The following is a 20,514-nucleotide window of genomic DNA, read 5'->3' as shown; positions in this document are numbered from 1 at the left end:
GTCTGTCGACATACATCGATGCCGACAGACTGACAAGACACTATTTCCTGTCTAAATCTTTCAAAAAAGAACATACAAACAGATATTCGTTGTTTTAACTGGTTTTTACTACTATTACACTGGGAAATAAAAACATCAGATTAAAAAATATGGGGAAAGGGGAAAAACAGCAGTGTTTGTTAACCTCGATGGTGGAGGTTTTGAGCAGGGCGATCTGGTCCTCTCTGGTGAGCTCCAGGAAGCCGGGCAGCTGCTTGGCGAAGTCGACGATCTCCTGGACAGACATGATGGCCAGCTCTGTGAAGTGGGCGAAGCGCTGCTGCCGCAGCTCCCGGCTCTGCGGGTCTGGACTCTGTGGCCATGGCTACAACACACACACACAGAGAGACACACACACACACACACACACACACACACACACAGATCCAGGATTAATCAATCAATCAATCAACACATCCATCATCGCAGAGATTGTCTCAAATGCCCAGAGATGATAAACATAAAAATTAGGGATGCTCCGATCTGGATTTTTGGGGCCGATACCGATCACCGAGGAGCTGAGGTGTAAAATAGTCAATTAAGATCCCATCTTAACACTGAACTACTACAGGGATGCAAACTGGTGATGGCCCAAAAAGGTGACAACATTGTCTGAAAACAAAGAACATTTATGAAAATTGTTGACCTATTTTGAGGTCAAAACAGCTAAAAGGTGACAGGTTTGCACCCCTGTTAACTACTACTACTGAAATAACACTCGAATCCATCACCTTCAACACATATAAACACAATACACACCCACCCTATTTCAGAAGACGATACAGCCTCCGAATCAACTACAAACAACGAGTTTTCTGAACATAACCTCGACAACGACAAACATGGCACATCAAAATCAGAGACGAGACACCCAGGGCTCCCCTAACCTATCTTTAGCAAACGTTGGGGGGGAAGGGGGGGGTCGACCTGCGACCTGCGGACACTCACAGTGACTTTGGGGCGGTCGATGAAGGACCTCTTGTTGCACTGCTTCTGCATGGACACCAGCTTCTCTATCATGTCCAGCTGGTCGGGGGCCAGGGTGACCACCTCCGGGGGGGGAGTGGGGGTCGCCACCGCCGAAGACGATGTGCGCGTGGTCTCATCCTCGTGCTGCTTCTTCATCTTCTTCACTTTGATCTGCTCCTCCGAGAGAACGCCTAAGGACGGGGGAGGGGAGGGGAGGAGAGGAGGGGAGGAGAGGGGGGGGGAGGAGAGGAGGAAAGGAGAGGAGAGGAGAGGAGAGGAGAGGAGAGGAGAGGAGAGGGGAGGAGAGGAGAGGAAAGGAGAGGAGAGGAAAGGAGAGGAGAGGGGAGAGAAGAAAAGGAGAGGAGAGTCCTTTACTTTCATGTTGTTTTAAAACACAACTCCGTTCTCTCTCTCTTTAACGGTCTTGTCGTCTTATCTTTTTTTGTTACCAAAACAACAACTCACACTGCTCCAACATGCCCGCCTCCCTGCACTTGCGGAGGCGGCACTGCTGGCACTTGCGGCGCATGTACATGTCCATCTCGCAGCGGCCGTTGTTCTTGCAGGAGTACTGGGCGCTCTTGATGACGCTGCGGCGGAAGAAGCCCTTGCAGCCCTCGCAGCTCAGCACGTTGTAGTGGAAGCCCGAGGCCTTGTCCCCGCACACGCTGCACACCTCGTTACCCAGCATCTTGGGGGCCGGGCCCTTCTTCCTCTTCACCGGCTGGCCCTCTGGGGGGGGAGGGGATGTGTCACACAGGGAAATACAGTGTGTGTGTGTGTGTGTGTGTGTCACTTGGGAGAGGGGAGGAGGGGAGGGGAGGGGAGGGGAGGGGAGAGGAGGTACACAGTATGTGTGTGTGTGTCACTTTTTGTTACCAGGTTACCGTAAGGATGCGATTTGCACAACAAGGAAAATCTGGGTTGGGGGGGGGGGGGGTTCTAGTTCTGGTCCAGTTTCATGATATATTATAAGAAGAAACAGGACTTTCACACACAGATTTTTGGTGCCAAAGAGCTACCAGGAGTACTGTTTTTGAAAAAAGGGAGACAGATCAAATGGGTTTAGAATGGCAGCCTGACATTTTATTGGCGCATGACGCAGTCGCATTATGTCAACACAGACGCAGAGACAACAACATGTCAAACGAAGGGGAGCGAGACTTAGTCACTAAATGCAAAGCTGACCGAGAACAAACATTTGAGGAGCCTACGAGCTGGAACCAGTCTGACGGGGTTGGATTTAATCACAGACGTCATTATCGGAAAAAAAAAGACACACAATCGCACCTAATGGTAAATAGACTGCACTTATATAGCGCCTTTATCCAAAGCACTTTACAACGGCCTCTCATTCACCCATTCACACACACATTCACACACCAACGGCAGCAAGCTGCCATGCAAGGCGCTGGCCTGCTCACTGGGAGCAATTTGGGGTTCAGTGTCTTGCCCAAGGACATTTTTTGCCAACCTTGCGATCATTAGACGGCGGCACTACCTCCTGCGCCACAGCCGCCCCGAATACAGCCGAAATAAGGACAAGAGGGTCGAGGTGTGTGTGTGTGTGTGTGTACCTCACCTGTGTGTGTGTGTGTGCGTGCGTGTGTGTGTGTGTGTACCGCCCCTGTGTGTGTACCTGTGTGTGTGTGTGTGTGTGTGTACCTCCCCTGTGTGTGTGTGTGTGTGTGTGTGTACCTCCCCTGTGTGTGTGTGTGTACCTCCCCTGAGTGTGTACGTGTGTGTGTACTGCACCTGTGTGTGTGTTTGTGTACTGCACCTGTGTGTGTGTGTGTGTACCGCATCTGTGAGTGTGTCTCTCACCTGTGTTGGGGGGCATGTACCTCACCTGTGTTGGGGGGCATGTCGCCTGCGGCCGGGTCCAGCTTGATGTCCCGGGGCTCCAGGGGCGCGGGGCTGCTCATCTCCGCCAGCGAGGGGCCGTCCTGCCCGGGGCTGGGGGGGTAGGAAGGGCTGGGGTAGGAGGCTGGGCGGGGCGGGGAGAGGAGGAGGGCCTCATGCTTCACTTCAGCGGCCGCGCCGCTCCGGTTCCTGACGCAGTCCAGCTGCAGCTCCGACGCCCCGTCAAACACCTCGCTCTCACCTGCGCCAACGACCACACAAAGACCAGGGAGGGGTTTATAGCTTCATAGCTTTGTCCCTCAGGTCTCACCTGGAGCACAGCATATGCTCCCTCTCCCCCTCCCCTTCCCATGTGTCCCCAGCACTACCTTCATTAGGCCCCTATACTTTCTTTTATTTATTTTTTGTTTCTTTTTATTATTACTACTCTATCTTTTCAGTTTGTAAAGCGTCTGTCTAGAAAAGCACTATATAAGTCTAATCTATTATTATTATTATTATTATTATTATTATTATATTCTGAGACATAATATGAGCAAGTAACGAATGTCATCTTCAGTTCACCTGCGGAAACACGCGTGATATGAGTTATTTCGTAAATAATGGCTGTGACACGAAGGTATGCGATTCAAAGAGTTTTAATGTGTAAATTAAACTACTTTTTCTTTTTTTGTTCCAATGCACTATAGTGTACACGTTTTAGTGTCGCTACACTGTACTGAATTCTGTGTTGACTGAATTACCACCTTCACGTACCTAACTGCCACAAGGCTCCATTTAATAGTATGAATGTAGTGTGAACAGGCAATTACCATTAGCAATGTGGCACCATAATGCTGTATTGAAAATCATGACTAACAAAATCATTTGAAATAATTGTTCTGTCAAGACAGGGAGGCCATAAGAAATATATCAACATCATATTAAAAACATGACGGGAAACATACAGTAATTATATGATCCCGGAAAATCATAATTAAAGAATGAAATAGGCTGCAGGCCAACGCAATTAGGGAAAGACGCTGCAGACAGCGAACAAGCACTCAGATATAGTGCCATGGCATTCCAATATGTTAATGTCAATAAAAGAACACATCCGAGTTATATGAGCTCAGAATGACTTCCTGGAATAGTCTCTACAGATTATTATTATTATTATTATTATTATTATACTATTCCCAGAAAGTAAATGGTAAATGGACTGCACAGCCTCTCATTCACCCATTCACACAGACATTCACACACCAATGGCGGCAAGCTGCCATGCAAGGCGCCGGCCCGCTCAATGGGAGCAATTTTGGGGTTCAGTGTCTTGCCCAAGGACACTTCGACATGTGGCCAGCCGGGGCTCGAACCGCTGATCTGCCAACCTAGCGATCATTAGACGGCGACTCTCCCTCCTGCACCACAGCCGCCCCAGTGAAGCATCGAGAAAGTATTTGGACAGTTAAGCATTTTCTTCTTCTTTTGGTTCTATACTCCAAAGTTTTTGATTCAAAATCAATCAATTAATATGAGGTTAAAGTACCGATTGTCAGCCGTTATTTGAGTATAAATATTGGTTTCACCATTTAGAAACAACAACACTTTTTATCCACTTTTCAGACATGTTCTTTCTATCCCCAGATGTCTGAATCAACCTTCACGCTGCTGTCTGTGTGCTGCTCTACAGGGACACAACTGGATGCTGAGCAAACTCCACCAAACTAGTCTCAATGTATGCAGGGTTCCCACACCTTCTGATACATCACATTCAAGCACCTTTCAAGGACTTTCAAGACTCAATTCTCTCAAATTCAAGGACCCAACACGGCATAGTTTGAGACAGATCTAGATGAGAATTTATATAATAGGAACTATGCGCTCACAGACAACAATTAAAAAGAGAGGCTTGAATGTAGAGGCTTGAACACTAGATGGTCTCTTGCCTTCTCTACCACAGCACAGCAAAACAATAGGCCTATATTGTGAAATATGTGTAAGGTTAAGCCATACAGAGACTTCCTTACTAGTGAGCTAAGTAAAACATTTTTGCATGTTTTTTAAACAACAACAACAACATATTTCTGCTTAAATAGTGAAGTTGTAATGTGATCGTTAATCACTCTCTCTTGAGTTGTAGAGATTGAGTTATAACATCCTTACGAGTTACTCATGCCAACACCCGGCCTACAACAACAACAAAAAAACTATTAATTGTATTCCCTTACCAGAGATATAGAGAAAGTTGCATATCAACATAATTGCGTAATGCGTTGTAACCAACAAGTACAGTTGTCCAGAATGAAAGAGATGGGGCTCTTACCATGACCAACATCTGGGATATCAGCCGCGGACAGTGTGGACATCATCTGCACAGCAGCTTGTCATTACGAAATCAATCTACACCTTAGAGGAAGAACGCACCAGTCAACAGGATGGAACACTCCTACTACTCAGGGGTAGTGGTGGTCTAGGGGATAGTGAGTTGGACTGGTGACCGGAAAGTCATGAGTTTGAATCCCGCCTGTAACACCACCACTAGAGCGCCCTTGAGTAAGGCACTTAGCCCTCAATTACTCCAGGGAGACTGTCCCTGTAATCTCCAATTGTAAATCACTTTGGATTAAAACTTTGGATTAAAAGGCAAAAGCTAAAATGGTCAAATTAATTAATTAATATAACTTCTCTCAAAGTATCTGATTGAATATTGTTTGTAGTGAGTAGAAAAATCACAGTTGGGGGCACCTGTTCTGTGTTAGCTAAGACATCCAGAGAGGCCTACTGTGTAATACTTCACTGTGCGTCAGTCCTGAAGTGAACATGAAGACAGAGAGAGAGAACAAAAGGAAAGGAGTAGAAGCAGAAGTGGCAGAAAAGCAGAAATGGTATCAGTGCTTTTTCATACATGGAATCAGCCTGTTTTGAAATCGTAATCTAGAGATAGCCCGAATCACATTCCTCTGCATCATGTTAGAATGGAAACTGCTGATTCTCACAAATTGTTTTTGGTTCCAGCTTGATTCATTTCCACGTAAATAGATGTGGCTGGACTGATTTCCTTGCAGGATCTCGTTTTTTAAGACCTAGCACCTCATTTTTAGACCAAAGAACTGGAATATGAGACCTTTTTAGGCCTTATGCGTTGGATTGCTGGATTTTAGACTTTAAGGCTTTTTAAGACCAGCGCAGGAACCCTGACATACTGTAAGCTTAGCTTGCTGATTCTCACAAATTGTTCGTAACATATTATTTTTCAACAAATTATGTATTTATTTTAATATATGTGAGTGTTCAAAAGGTAAGTGCAGTTCAATCAAGTTGTTAAGACAACAGGGTTGTGGAAGGATTAACATTAATTGTGCCGGCCTATGGTTGTATGGATATACAATAAACAAGGCCATACACTATCACAACCATAATCGTTATCCCTTCTGATTGATAAGGACAATGACCTGTGTCTCACCCCTTAGTGAACATGACATGTGTAACATGTTACAGCCAACACAGTGACAACATAGGAAACAGGCTACATTTTAACCACTTAGCAGACGCTTTTACGCAACGAGACGTACAATTACAGATTACGGGGACAGTCTCCCTGGAGTCATTTAGGACTGAGTGCCTTAGCCAAGGCCACACTATTGGTGGTGTTCCCAGGTGGGATTTGATCACCGGTCCAACTCAGTATCCCCTACGCCACCACTACCCTACATCAGCAACAACTGTATCTAAGAGAAAATGTGTCTGCTGCCCTAACTTCAGGCATGACCACTGATGTCCATATTCAAACATGATGAACATTGCGACAAAGGCAGACTTTGATAAAAGCAATAAACAAAAGAAGCGTATGGGCGTTCACAGACATCGTTGACAGTGTCACAGTGTCAACATTCAGATAGTTGTAGGCCTGGGCTTGAGACAACGCCACAGGATTTGCGAGGCATAAGACTTTCTGATGCACCTGTTCAGCGAGTGTCAGTGACTAAAATGTGAGATTGACTTCCAGAAAAGCATCGGAGGGGTGGTGGGTTCAACATACCTCTGGAGTGAATGCCTTGTTACGACCTGTCCATCTTGTCCAACATGTCACTCAAACCTCAGAACCCTCGCGGCCTGTCTGAACCCGTGTCGACAGAGGAGGAAGCCCCTGTGGTGAGGAGCGTTTTTCGTGCCCAAGTCAAGAAAAAAAAAAAAAACATCCAACGCCTCTCTGCTTGTCTGCTTGTGGAAGTTGTAGGGACTCAATATCTTGAGGAGAGAGAGGAGAGAACCCTTCTGCCGTGTCCTGTGGAAGAGAGACAGAGGAGAAACAGAGAAAGAAGGAGGGTGGCGGGGGGGGGGGGAATGGGAACAGGAGAGGTTACTATCGGTCGTTTACATGACTCTGAAAATCCCCAAAGGGCCCTTATGATCAAGCCTTTTCCTGTTTGAGTGTCTAAGCAGACACTTTTCACAAACGCCCTGTCAACACACACACACACACCCTCACACACACACACCCACACCCTCACACACCCACACCCACACCCACACCCACACACAAACTAAGGACTTTATCGCAAAGTTCTCCATATCGAAACGCAAACCGATACGAACTCCAGTAAAAGCGACAGTTAGAAGAAGTGACAGAAACAAAAAACACTGCACCCAAAACACATTCCTACAATAGAAGAATTCAATCAGTGCATCATTGTATCGTGATTACCGGGAGGAAGCACTCTCTCAGTCTGTACTACACCACCCCCTCGCACTGCTGTGGATGAACCAGAGAGAGGGACAGCACAGCTGTACCATGCTGCATGACAACAGCCACAGGGGTCCCTGCTCTCTGTGACCACACTCATTCACCAAAGGGGGGGAAAGTCCAGGTTCAAGAGGACCGTTTTCTTTCAAACGGAACATCCAGAAATCAATACGAGGCAATTATTTCACACTCGAATAACGGCAAAAGCCTTGGCCCCCTTTTCAACACTATATATAGGGCTAAGTTTAGGTCACGTTCAGCCCCGTTTTATGCACATAGTACTGTAACAGGGTTCCTACAAGTCAAATTTAAAACCTTTGTAGACCTTTTTTAGACCTCTTTGGATATCATTTTAGACCTATTCGCGACACCGTGTGATAGCTTTTTGGCATCCTCGAGGTGATGAAATTAGGGATTTCACTGCCATACAGACAAAAAAGGACGCGAATTGGCATTTTTTGGGTTCCAGCTTGATTAATTTCCGAGTAAATAGATGTGGTCAGACTGATTTCCTTGCAGGATCTCATTTTTTAAGACCTAGCTCCTAATTTTTAGACCAACTGGAATTTGAGACCTTTTTAGGCCTTATGCATTGGATTGCTGGATTTTAGACTTAAAGGCTTTTTAAGACCAGCGCGGGAACCCTGACATACTGTAAGCTTACTTACAAGCCTGTATTCTGAATACAAGGTTTTTGACGTAATAGCCTGACTAGTGTGGGTTACTTGGCCTGATTGAAGATCAATTCCAGTTAAATAGAGGATACAGCCAGGGCGAGTTGTCGGTGATGTGGACCTCTGCGGCTCAGTTGGAAGAGCACGGCGCTAACAACGCTTAAGGTTGTGGGTTCGATTCCCTGCCGGGGACTTGCTATACTGAAATGTATGCCCAAGCATGATCTAAATGGCTAAATGTTAAGAGATATGCAGCGTTAACTGGGTAGATGAGAAGAGCTAGCCTATGGCTTCAGAGGGTGGCTTTGCGCTGTGCTGCCTCTGACCTAAAGTAACCCCGTTCCCTCGCTACCTCCAAGTCCAATGTCCTGTGCATCTTATCAGTCAGTTTACCTTTGTCCAAATGGGGATCTCACACAGACTGACAAAGAATTAATTGAAAGAGGCAGTCACAGTCACAATCGTGAATCTTCTCTCTAGACCTTGGATTCCTGAAATGAATTCCAAAAACCTAAATGGAAGCATGTGTGTTGGACAGAGACGTGGACATTTTCTGGATTCTTTTGTGTGCGAGTCCATCTTAGATATGAGATAGCCTATGCCCTTTTACTTTATTCTGAGCCGGTCATGAGAGCTACGAGGAACAATCCCCTAGTTTCTAAACATAGGACTGTTACTTAACCAGTTGAAGCTCTTAAGTGAAGAAACTGTCATATGTTAACTAAGTTTCAGTACCTTGTTTGATGGTGAGCACATGTCTGAGTGTATTTCGGTGTTCTTGTGCACGTGCGTGTGTGTGTGCCTGCGTGTGAGTGTGTGTGTGTGTGTGTGTGTGTGCGTGCGTGCCTGCGTGTGAGTGTGTGTAATCGGAAAGGCGTCGCTGCCATTCAGTAAACAGAACATATTTCCAACAGAGAAGCAAAAGGAGTTCGCAAGCAAATCGGGTGGGAAATGGATGTGTCCCATAATCTCACAGCATCAGCGGATGCGACACTCCTTGTAAAGCAAAAAGAAGGTCTTCCATACTCAGCACCGACAACCGTGTGAAAGCAGGACACTTTACTGATGTTTGACATCATGTCAAGAAGTTTGTTGACCTATTGAGGGTAGCAATGTCGTAAGGGTCCCCAAATTGTTTTGGTGTGACACTAACATAAATGCATGGTAATCAAAAGAGAACATATAGAGGAAGTCCTATATTGGCTAGGTATAGGCTAGTACATTAGGCTAAATGTAACTCAAAGGGGTCTGAAGAATAGGCTAGGTGCACGATCTCCACTACTTCCTGAAAGGCACCTTGCATGAACATATCCTGTCTCACTCTATTGGTTTAATTGATTAATCAGCTGTGCACTGTGTGTTCCAACAGTTTACTGCACAGCTGATTAATCAATTAAACCAATAGAGTGAGACAGGATATGTTCATGCAAGGTGCCTTTCAGGAAGTAGTGAAGATCGTGCACCTAGCCTATAGTCTCAATAAAACTCACCTGGGCTGGATAGATCACTCATCTGTCACCACCAGGATGATGCTGATGTTAAACTGATGGTTGTGGGTGGGAAACAAAAACAGAGGCAGACAGTGAGACAGATTTGCCTTTGGTTTGGTTATGAACTTTGTAGCGCTAAATCAGTACATCCATTCACATCACCATGACTCAGTCATTGAGCAAATGACAAATAACGGTGACACAATAAAACGTTATAATCCAACAAATCACATCTAGGAAAAGGTACCTAAGGTGGTTATCTATCTAGCTTATGATCAGATGACAACAGAAGGTCAGAGAAATGAAGCAATCTCGTAGTTTCGTAATTCGTGACCCCCTCCACCACAACAGGTTCTGTAGCTCTCTTTAGCTTGTGTTCTGTTGACACATTTCGTTTACACGTTCGTCAATCCGCTCTGAGAGCGCCGGAGCGCCACACTGGGTCTGACGTCATAAAGGTATCAGGTCATTTGATTGGACGAGAGGCGTTCCGTGAGTGCTGATCCGATTTCCAGAGCGAATTCCCGAACGCCACCAGCCTTCTTTTTTTTTTTTTTTTTGCAAAAGCTAACTTTTATCTGTCGGCGTTAAATTAGCTGGTCCGAGTTAGAGAACTTACACAGTCAAAGCTAAGGCATGTCTGGCTAGAATCAAGTCTTAATACCGTGTAGAAATACTCCCTAGGTTGTGTTTGTAGACGGTTGTTCCCTCCTCAGCCGAATTGCAGCGTTCTTTTATTGGTTGTTTTACCAACTGACACTCAGGACAGCTGGTGTCCCTCTCTGTCACGAGACGCTTGACGGTTCAAACTGACAGTTGTCAAGTTAAATCCTCGTAAGCTAACCGATAGTTACCCCCGTATTCGTGGTTGACAGACTCGCTTTGACAAACGCAGCCACGAAGCTAGTAGTAGTAGTAAGTAGTAGCTATTTTGCTAGTGTTCGTAAATTCCGGCTGCGTTCGTCAATTCGCTCCGAGAGCGCCGAAGCGCACATTGGGGTTCAACATCCCGTAATATGATTGGACGAGAGGCGTTCCACGAGTGCTGGTCAGAGTTCCAGCGCGACTTCACGAGCGCAGTGTAGGTAGTGTTCAACGAACGTCATGTGACCCCCGAGCAGGAAATCACTAAGCTAGGCTGCTAGGCCCATAGCAACAACAACTATTAGCGCGCGACCTAAACACAGAGATTTGGGATAATATCTGTATCATTTGATTAATATCGATATTGCCGTAAGCGGTCAGAAATCACTAGAAATCACAGAAATCACGCGACTTTTGGGGAAAAGTCGCGTGTATGATACATACCTGCTGCTGACTGGTCCATAACATTGATCAGATCGATGGGCCGTGACGTCATTCCGTGACACTCCACACACTCTGCGTGGCTGCGTTCGTGGAATCGAATTCGCTGTGGAAATCTTAAGCAACACTCACGGAACGCCTGTTGTCCAATCAAATGACTCGGTCCCTTTATGACGTGGCACCCAGTGTGCGCTCCGGCGCTCTCAGAGTGATTTTTATTTTGACGAACGCAGCCATGGAAAAGCGTTGCCTTTAGTTATCAGTTTGATCAAATGGATGGAAGGAGGAACAAAAAGAGTACTTAGTTAGCTAGTCGTTGATTAAACAAAGAAAGTAGCGAAAAGATTATGTTTATCTCTTCTCTTGCAGTTGTCCCTTTAATTAAAACAAAAGAAATAATTGGTGTTTTGTTGGACCATATGAACCCTCTAGGGGGCGATAATCACGCCATTGATTTGTCTCAGCTACATTTAACAGTAGAAGAAGAAGACATCTTTCTGCCAGGAGATGGCGCCAGGCATCTTCTATGGCTGTGTTCGAAATGGCATACTAGCATACTGCATACTAGCATACTCAATGAGTATATACTGCATACTGCTTACTAAATTCATAATAAGTATGCCAATACCAGCCGACCGAAGATCTAGGGCCGGTTTCACAGACAAGGCTTAAACCTAGTCCTGGACTAAATCACACTTTCAATGTAAAATCTCCATTGAAGATGCTTTTTAGTCCAGGATTAGGCTTAAGCCTTGTCTGTGAAACCGGCCCATAGTTACATACATTTCTTGCATACTCAAATTTCACATACTCTACAGTGTGAACGCACTGCCTGCATACTCAAAATCTACGTCATATCCTGTATGAGTAGTATGCTAGTATGCCATTCTGAACACAGCCAGAGTCACTCCGCCATTTAACTCAAACGCAAGAAGAAGAAAACCACAACGCGCCCCATCGCTGCCTGGCTCATTTAGTTTGTTTAGTTTTGTGTTTTAACGGTGTTAATCATAATTAACCATGCCTGTCATCTGTGCAGCGATCGGCTGCACCAACAAGTTTGTCAAGGGGTCAGAAATCAGGTTTTATAGGTAAGTGAGTCGTGCATCATATCTGTCTAAACTAAACTACCACTGTTTTAACTGATAGCTGCCTGTTCCATGGTTGTCTGCGGGCTGCTGGGGTTCCAGACATCGTGACGTTAGAATTATAAGGTTCTATCTCAATTTTTGGTCAGAATTGAGTTTTTTGACATAATCTGATCCATTAGTAGTAGTATTATTATTATCAAATTGAAGCAAGCGAACGTTATCTCTGCCGGCCTCTAGCTGCTGCCTGCTGCCGCTTTGCTCCACTATCACCATAATAGAAAACCCGGATCGCATCACGGATCTGGATCAGCCACCAACAACCTGTATATCAAAATGTTGCTTAGAACTTGCAGTTTCTAACTAGCTACGTTGTGAATACATATCTGTAAAAAAAAAATCCTGTCATAACATCGAAGTGAAATGGTTCTTGCCTTGTATTTCAGTCAATATTCGTTGTCTGCTTTCACAACACACTTGTGGAGGTCGGGATGAGTCTTGCCAAGGAAAACTCACTTGACTCCAGTCCAGTTTTTATTACTGCTTTTTGCGAAATAAAGATATCTGGCCACACCAGGTTTTGCGGCGATCACTAAAAAGTGAAATCTCACACTTAAAAAAACATATAGAGGTATATGTTAATGTTGAAATGTAACAATATATTGTCATATAATTTCCACAAAAGTGCATTTGATATTTGTAGTTCATGTTATTTTTGTAGAATTATTCCTAGCGTCCACATTCTGTCACATGACCTAACACCCTTAGGTGTTTATTAATGCCTGTGTGGTGTTATTTTTAAAATGTTTAAATGTTTTAGTTAGTAATTAATTAATAAAATACAAAGGTTCCATCTCACAAAACATAATGGAATGTAAAAACGTTGACGCTCAATATCTCTGAACTGCCCTAAACGGAGATAGAACCATATTCTAAACGGAGATAGAACCTTATCATTCTAAACGGAGATAGAACCTTATCATTCTAAACTGAGATAGAACCTTATCATTCTAAACGGAGATAGAACCTTATCATTCTAAACGGAGATAGAACCTTATCATTCTAAACGGAGATAGAACCTTATCATTCTAAACGGAGATAGAACCTTATCATTCTAAACGGAGATAGAACCTTATCATTCTAAGCGGAGATAGAACCTTATCATTCTAAACGGAGATAGAACCTTATCATTCTAATTATTATTCATCTGAAACATGGAAGATACAGCCGGAGACCATGCATGAATTGTTCTGAATCAGGTGTAGATGGAGGCTGATCCAGGCAAGCCTCCTGCAAACCCGCTGCTTGTTCTTATAATCCTCGTGCTGCTGACATCATTGAGATGTGTGGTGGAATAAAACAGAAATAAGTCTTTAAATGCGTGACAAACATGACAAATCGGAACAATCTTTTTCAATGCAGGAGTGGAACCCCCCCCCTGGCTGAGGGCAGAGCAGAGCTGCTCAACCATGTCAGACAATCAACACCTGCAAATGTCGTTTTCATTTATTTATTTGTCTGTTTACAAGGAATTGTTCTGTTTTAGAGTTGTTCTGTTTTAGAATTGTTCTGTTTTTGAATTGTTCAATATAGTCATTCAACCGTTAAATTACTCAACATAACAAAACAGTCATGTATTTGCATCCCCACCTCCTTCCCCTGCAGCAGAGCACAGCACAGACAAAAAGACCACAATATAAAAAGGAATGTAGCTTTTAACGTCCCAATTTCCCCAAAGGCCAGCCTATCAATGTCCGGTTTTACTTGTCTCCATCATTCACAAACAACAACAACAACAACAACAACAACGACAACAACAATGCTGTAGGTAGGAAAGAATAGCACGTACAATGTACGCGATTCGTACACATTTCAAAGAAGTGTGGGTGTTTCCAGTGTCAGTGAGCACTGCTGTGTGCCACTTTATTCAGCTTCAAGTCGCTATAACAGAGCTTTCCATAACCGCCGGCTACTTTATTATATTATTTCTGATAACATCGTTTTAAAACCAAGTTTCGTAGTGTGAACCCAACCTCCGGGAAGTGGAGCCGCCAGTGTTTTTTGTTCAGTGTTGGAGAGATACCAGCTTTAGGCCCAATCCCATTTCCCATCCCGTTCCCCTTGCTTTCTGGCTTGCCCCTCTGAACGGAGTCACAAGGGGTAGTGGCTGAAGTCTTCCTCTATGACATGGGATAACCCTTCAAGTCCCTGACACGTCATCAGTGGTATCATAGAAAAGCATGAACGCTCAGCTGGGGCAGAGTCCACTTTGTTGTTTTTTGAATTCCAAATAATACCGTTAGAGTAATGCAGCCTTCCTGGGGCGGCTGTGGCGCAGGAGGTAGAGTCGGCGCCTAATTATCACAAGGTCGGCAGATCGGCGGTTCGAGCCCCGGCTGGCCACATGTCGAAGTGTCCTTGGGCAAGACAGTGAACCCCAACATTGCTCCCAGTCAGCGGGCCGGTGCCTTGCATGGAAGCTTGCCGCCATTGGTGTGTGGGTGTGTGTGAATGGGTGAATGAGAGGCCGTTGTAAAGCGCTTTGGAGCAGCAAAAAAGGCGCTATATAAGTGCAGTCCATTTACCATTTACCGTTCCTTTCCCACAGGTTTCCCATCAGTAAGCCTCAGCTGGCCAGTCAGTGGATCAAGAGTCTGGGAATGAAAGACTTCATCCCCACGCAGAACACCTGCCTCTGCTCAGACCACTTCAGGCCTGACTGCTTCAGAGACTACAACGGGAAGCAGTTCCTGAGGGAAGACGCCGTGCCGACCATCTTCGGCGCAGGGCAAGACTCCTCAAAGGTCTGAGCTCATCTCATGACATGTTATGTTATGTTATGTTATGTTAATTTGATTTATAATGCGCCCCCCATCCAACTTTTACATCGGCCCGGGGCGCAGCCCGGGTAAAGGAACAGATAAAGACAAGGACAAGGACAAGGAACACAGAAAGCAAACAGACACAGACGACTTAAACGTACATCTCAAGGGATACAATTCACAACAAATAGGGAGTAGACTTAGGGAACATCATTGACGAAGAGGTGGGATTTTAACTTGGCTCTAAAGGAGTCCAGAGTGGGGGCAGACTTGATGGCGGAAGGGAGCGCGTTCCACAGGGTCGGTGCCATCACTGCAAAGGCACGGTCACCCTTCCTCTGGAGGTTGGTGCGTGGGACCCTCAGGCTGAGCCTGGGCCTTGAGGTGGAAGACAGGTCCAGGAGGTCCTTGATGTAGGGTGGGGCGAGACTGTTGAGAGCTTTGTAAACAAAGGTGCAGATCTTGAACTTCACTCTCTTCTTTACTGGGAGCCAGTGAAGGGAGATGAGGACAGGGGAGATGTGGTCCCTCATTTTAGTGCCTGACCTGGCAGCGGCATTTTGTACTAGCTGCAGGCGGTAGATCAGGGGTGGCCAACCCGCGGGGCTCTTTGCCTGTCTGTGTGCAGCTCTTTAATCCATTCATTAAAAGTGCGTGGCTCACTCTCTGTGTCTCGATAGACATTGTTTTGGTATGGCAATCTATGGCACTCGCCATACCTGGATTCGAAAAGAAAAAGAAAATGTAATCTGAATTGTGTCATTTTGGTGATTTTATCCACTCCACACAACGGTAACTCAAAACTCTCCCGGCTCCATCTCACCCCACCAGCCAGGCGATGTAGTGGAGTGCAGGGTTGCCAGACGGGATTTGACAATTTCAAGCCCAACCAGTCTAAAAGCTGCCGAATCCACCCGTCCAGAGTGACCAAAAGTAGGCCTATCTGGCAACACTGGAGCGGGACATCGGTTCCTCAATAAACAAGCCACGAGTAACGTTAATGTTAAAACCTTGTCCACGATTCTCGTTCATTCAGGTGTGTTAAACAAACTGTATAAATGCCATAATACTGTTGGTTCAAATGTAACATATTAATGAACAAGTTCATGTCATGTTCTGTCAGTACAAACATGTTCTAATGTTATTTTAGTTATATACTGTATATATATTTTACCGTTATCTCTGTGGGGATAAGCCTTAGACAAATCTATAAAAATAAATGAAATAACGTTCAGTAAAATCTTTGCAGATCGAGTTACGCAAAAGGGGGGTGATGCCCAAGGACACGGGCGCCGCAAACCGCTTCGACTGGGCGAAGGAGAACGAGGCTGCCAAGCAACGCAAGGACAAGAGACAGGCTGTCAGGGTGAGACACACAGGAAAGCCTCCGCTCTCTCGGGCACAGCCTTCGCCGCTAGTCGCCTTGGCTCTCCTTTCTGTTTGTCATTGTCAAATCATTGATGTTTCAGATTTGCTCTGTTATGTTGTCTAATCATTGATGTTTCTAATTTGCTCTGTATATGTAAAGCACCCTGTGCATTCGTGCTGAGAATGGGTGCTATATAAATAAAGTTTTACTTACTTACTTACTTACTTGTTCACAACTTTTAATCGGGATCGGAATGACCCTGATTCTTTTTTGCTATCCTGGATCAGATCAAGCTGGCTGATGTCGCCTATACGACTCAAAATCACTCAGCCAGATAGATCTGATCCTGGATAGCAACAAAAGAATCAGGATCATTCTGATCAGATTATATGTTTTGAACAACTGGGCCCGGGGTTTCTAGACAGGGGATACCATGGACTGGGTTCAGAAATGTGAATGCAGCTCCAAAATCTGATCATCTCAGTGTAATTCTGTCTGAACCGTCTGTGATGTCTGTTGGCCTCACAGGGACGAGGCGGTGCCGGGAAGCGAGGAGGCAGAGTTTCCAATAACACAGGTGACAGGTGAGATGATCGTTGGACACCGGTTCCAACACAAAACACACCGTAATCACACCCGTGCAATCAAGATAACCGAAACATTGACAGTAATACTTACAGTGATTTTTTATTTTGTGTTTTTTTACTATGTTTTTAACTTATTATGTTTTTAGGTTGTTTTTGTTTTCAACTTATTATGTTTTTAGGTTGTTTTGTTTTTAACTCGTGTTTTCACGGTTGTTGTTTTTCTCTCTGTAGCACTCTGAGATCCTTTTGAATGAAAAGTGCAATACAAATAAAATGCATTATTATTATTATTATTATTATTATTATATGCCGTAGCCCTCCACAGTAGACAGCATACAGAAAACCCCCACAATGCCGTTCTAACGGTATCGTCGTGTGTGTGTGTTTGTGTGTGTGTGTCTGTCTCTGTGTCTGTCTCTGTGTCTGTCTCTGTCTCTGTCTGTCTCTGTGTCTCTGTGCGCTTGGACCTTCTCTTCCCTCCTCCGCGCAGACAGACCATGGGGGCCAAGAGCAAGGTGTACGACAGTAAGGGCGTTATGGTTTCCTGCGGGAAGGACCTGTGCGACTGCCTGGACGTGGACTGCACGGGCTGCTTCTACCCCTGCCCCGAGTGCGGCTCCCGCAAGTGCGGCGTGGAGTGTCGCTGCGACAGGAAGTGGCTCTACGAGCAGGTGGAGGTGGAGGGGGGCGAGATCATCCGCAACAAATACGCCCCCTAGCCCCTCCTCCTTCCTTTCCAAAGGCCCCTCCTCCCTCCTTCCTTCCCAGAGGCCCCTCCTTCATTCCCAGAGGCCCCTCCCCCTCCCTTCCCAGAGGCCCCTCCTTCATTCCCAGAAGCCCCTCCTTCCTTCCCAGAGGGCAGTCTGGCTGATGTATGCCTTTCTGATGAGTGACTTTCTGAGAGACGAATCAGTATGCACCTTTTCTTGTGACCGTGCCAGAAGAATGCTGTACGGCTTCTATAAGGCCCCTAGTCACCTAGTTACAGTTCTGTTATCTTATGTTGAATTTGGGTTTGGGTGTTTTTTTGTGTTTTTTTAAATAAAAAAACAGATAGCTGTGTAGCGTTTCACTGATTAAATTGATCTGATATGACAATGCATGAGATTAGGTGAAAGTACACGACACATTTTATAACCGTAGTTTTATTCAGTTTCTCACATTCCAAAATAGGAAAAAGGGACTCGTCATCCTTCAGGGAGAAGGGTGGAGGGAATAGATTAGATTAGGACAACAGTGCAGATTTGCTCCATGTCATCGGGGTCAATATACACCCAGAGGACATGCCAAGTAAACAGCATGACACAGCGATTAATCTCACTGGCAACAGAAAACAACAAAAGAATTGCCCCAGACCGTACCACATCAATTTCACTTCTAGACCAGGCCTTATAGTGAGTGAAGTGGATGGGGATAAGACTACGACTACATCCAGTGGCGGTAGCAGCAATTGGGGAAATGGTTTCTGTTTCTGTTTTTCTGTTCCATGAATACCAATGAGCCCGTCCTCTGATTTGTCCCCTCCATCAGCCTCCTGTGAGTCCAGATCTTCCTTTCTTTCTTTTCTCTTTTTGCCCTTCGTGAGTGTTGAGTAATGAGAGAATATCTGGGGAAAGCAATGAGGTGGGAATCTGTCCAGCCCATCTGCCACTGATCATTGAATCGAGAAATGAGGGGTAGACTTTCTCTCATCTATATCTCTATCTAGCCTTCTCTCTATCTCTCTATCTAACCTTCTCATCTATCTATCTCTCTATCTAACCTCCTGTCATCTATCTCTCTATCTAACCTTCGTTCATCTATCTCTCTATCTAACCTTCTCATCTATCTCTCTATCTAACCTTCGTTCATCTATCTCTCTATCTAACCTTCTCATCTATCTCTCTATCTAACCTTCTCATCTACGTATCTCTCTATCTAACCTTTTCATCTATCTCTCTATCTGACCTTCTCTCATCTATATCTCTATCCAACCTTCTCATCTATCTCTCTACCTAACCTTCTCATCTATCTCTCTATCTAACCTTCTCTCTATCTCTCTATCCAACCTTCTCATCTATCTATCTCTATCTATCTAACCCTTCTGTCGTTTATCTATCTTTCTATATTTAAATATCTATTGACCTATTTATGTAATCTTCTCATCTATCTAACCTCATCCATCCAATCAACCAACCAAACCATCTTTAACTTTATCGACTTCCATAATCAGAGTAGCTCACTTTGTTTTAACTACCCAACAAATCTATCTATTGTCCAAACCAACTTTGATCCATTTTTAAACGTTTTCTACGACCAAAATAAGACTTTGCAAGCCCACAAAGTTTGTTCTGGAACATCTCTTTGTAGTTCTTAGATAAAGCGCCTTCAGTAGATATCCAACCGCTGGACTTTTTCCATTTTGACATTTAGTTGTGTTACAACCTGACTTTAATATAGATTTAAAACAAATGTTATTGATCTAGATTCTAGACAAAATACCACCATGTTTCACCAGGAAAAGCTGAAATGTCTTGTGTCAATAAGTGTTCACCCCTTTTGCTTTACTGACACACTTAGCATAAATGCAACAAAATGTGGAAAAAGACCAGGGGGGTATTCCATTAACGTCTGAAGGAAAATCTAGGCTTATTTTTGGTACGCTGAGCAAGGCATTAAAACATCTAGGCTTATTTTGATAAGTCTCTCAAGACTTAGCGACGTTGATGGAATACTCCCCAGGGGGTGAATACTTACTGGAGGCACTGTATTCGGTTGTTAAGTCTGACGTTTAGCAATTTCCCGGTCCAAATAAAAAATTCCCCATACCAGTGTACTAAAGCGGTAGAATGACAGTTCAATCCTTTTTTAGACTCGAATCTATTCATACAACAAGGGACACAGCACTTTCCTGTTTTTCCCATATTGTCAGCGTCTTTGAGCCTCGGAAAAAAGCACTATACAAATATAATGTATAATTATTATTATTACTGCGGCATTTCGAAGAGAGCGCCTCAGCCAACGTTGGACCCGGAAACACGTCACGACTTAACAACCGAATTGCTGTCACTAGGGCACACTAGTTCCTTATTGGATGTGACATCTTTGGTTTATTCTTGACCTGTCACAAATGTCTCGTACTCAAGACTTCATCAGCTTAACGAAGGTATCTTATGTTTACGTTCTTCCTCAGGCCACAACACCATGGCTCACCCCCCACCTCCCGTTTAGACATCAGTGTAACACCAGCCAAACCCTGCAGCACTGACCTCTGATTAAAATGGAACTTTCCATTTTTAACCTGACAACTCAACAGGCCATTATGTGATTATATGAACGTGGGTGGCACTTGTTGTAAACATGGCAAATGCAACGTTGTTCTTCCTACATAGTACAGGTGGCGCTATAGGCTGTTTCTTACCCTTTAATATGAAAGAACATGAAAAGACAGGGCTGTGACCTCTATATCTACTACATACGAACCCTCCTACATACTATTTAGATCTTAATTCAGTCCAATGTATGCAGTAAGGGACACATTTCAACATACTACACCTCATTCACACTGAGAAACCATGTTGTTCATGGTAATCGGTTCAGTTT

General features: G+C 44.6%; 2 protein-coding genes across 3 annotated transcripts in view; one reads left to right on the top strand and one right to left on the bottom strand.

The window, feature by feature from the left end:
• Window positions 1–10,574, bottom strand: part of nr1h3 (nuclear receptor subfamily 1, group H, member 3) — a 15,663-nt gene extending 5,089 nt beyond the window's left edge. The window contains exons 1-8 of one of the 2 annotated variants that reach the window (XM_080545330.1): window positions 10,426–10,574; window positions 9,762–9,814; window positions 6,893–7,138; window positions 5,177–5,259; window positions 2,858–3,112; window positions 1,474–1,740; window positions 988–1,199; window positions 185–364 (exon numbers count right to left, since the gene is read on the bottom strand). In XM_080545330.1, the coding sequence (XP_080401456.1) occupies window positions 185–364; window positions 988–1,199; window positions 1,474–1,740; window positions 2,858–3,112; window positions 5,177–5,222 (960 nt within the window). In that variant the 5' untranslated portion in view covers window positions 5,223–5,259; window positions 6,893–7,138; window positions 9,762–9,814; window positions 10,426–10,574. The remainder of the gene's footprint in view (window positions 1–184; window positions 365–987; window positions 1,200–1,473; window positions 1,741–2,857; window positions 3,113–5,176; window positions 5,260–6,892; window positions 7,139–9,761; window positions 9,815–10,425) is intronic. The other variant, XM_080545331.1, reaches the window with a different exon arrangement.
• Window positions 10,575–12,007: 1,433 nt separating this feature from the next.
• Window positions 12,008–17,917, top strand: arl14ep (ADP-ribosylation factor-like 14 effector protein). The gene is made up of 5 exons (XM_080545417.1): window positions 12,008–12,157; window positions 14,763–14,958; window positions 16,226–16,342; window positions 16,874–16,929; window positions 17,423–17,917. Exons 1-5 carry the CDS (start codon window positions 12,087–12,089, stop codon window positions 17,649–17,651), a joined length of 669 nt encoding a protein of 222 aa, XP_080401543.1. The 5' UTR covers window positions 12,008–12,086; the 3' UTR covers window positions 17,652–17,917.
• Window positions 17,918–20,514: the final 2,597 nt, after the last annotated feature.

This window comes from Nansenia antarctica (genome assembly GCF_963989245.1).
Source record: "Nansenia antarctica genome assembly, chromosome: 14".
NCBI lineage: Eukaryota > Metazoa > Chordata > Actinopteri > Argentiniformes > Microstomatidae > Nansenia > Nansenia antarctica.
The sequence above is the reverse complement of the archived record's forward strand: the minus strand, read 5'-3'. Positions and strand labels throughout refer to the sequence as shown.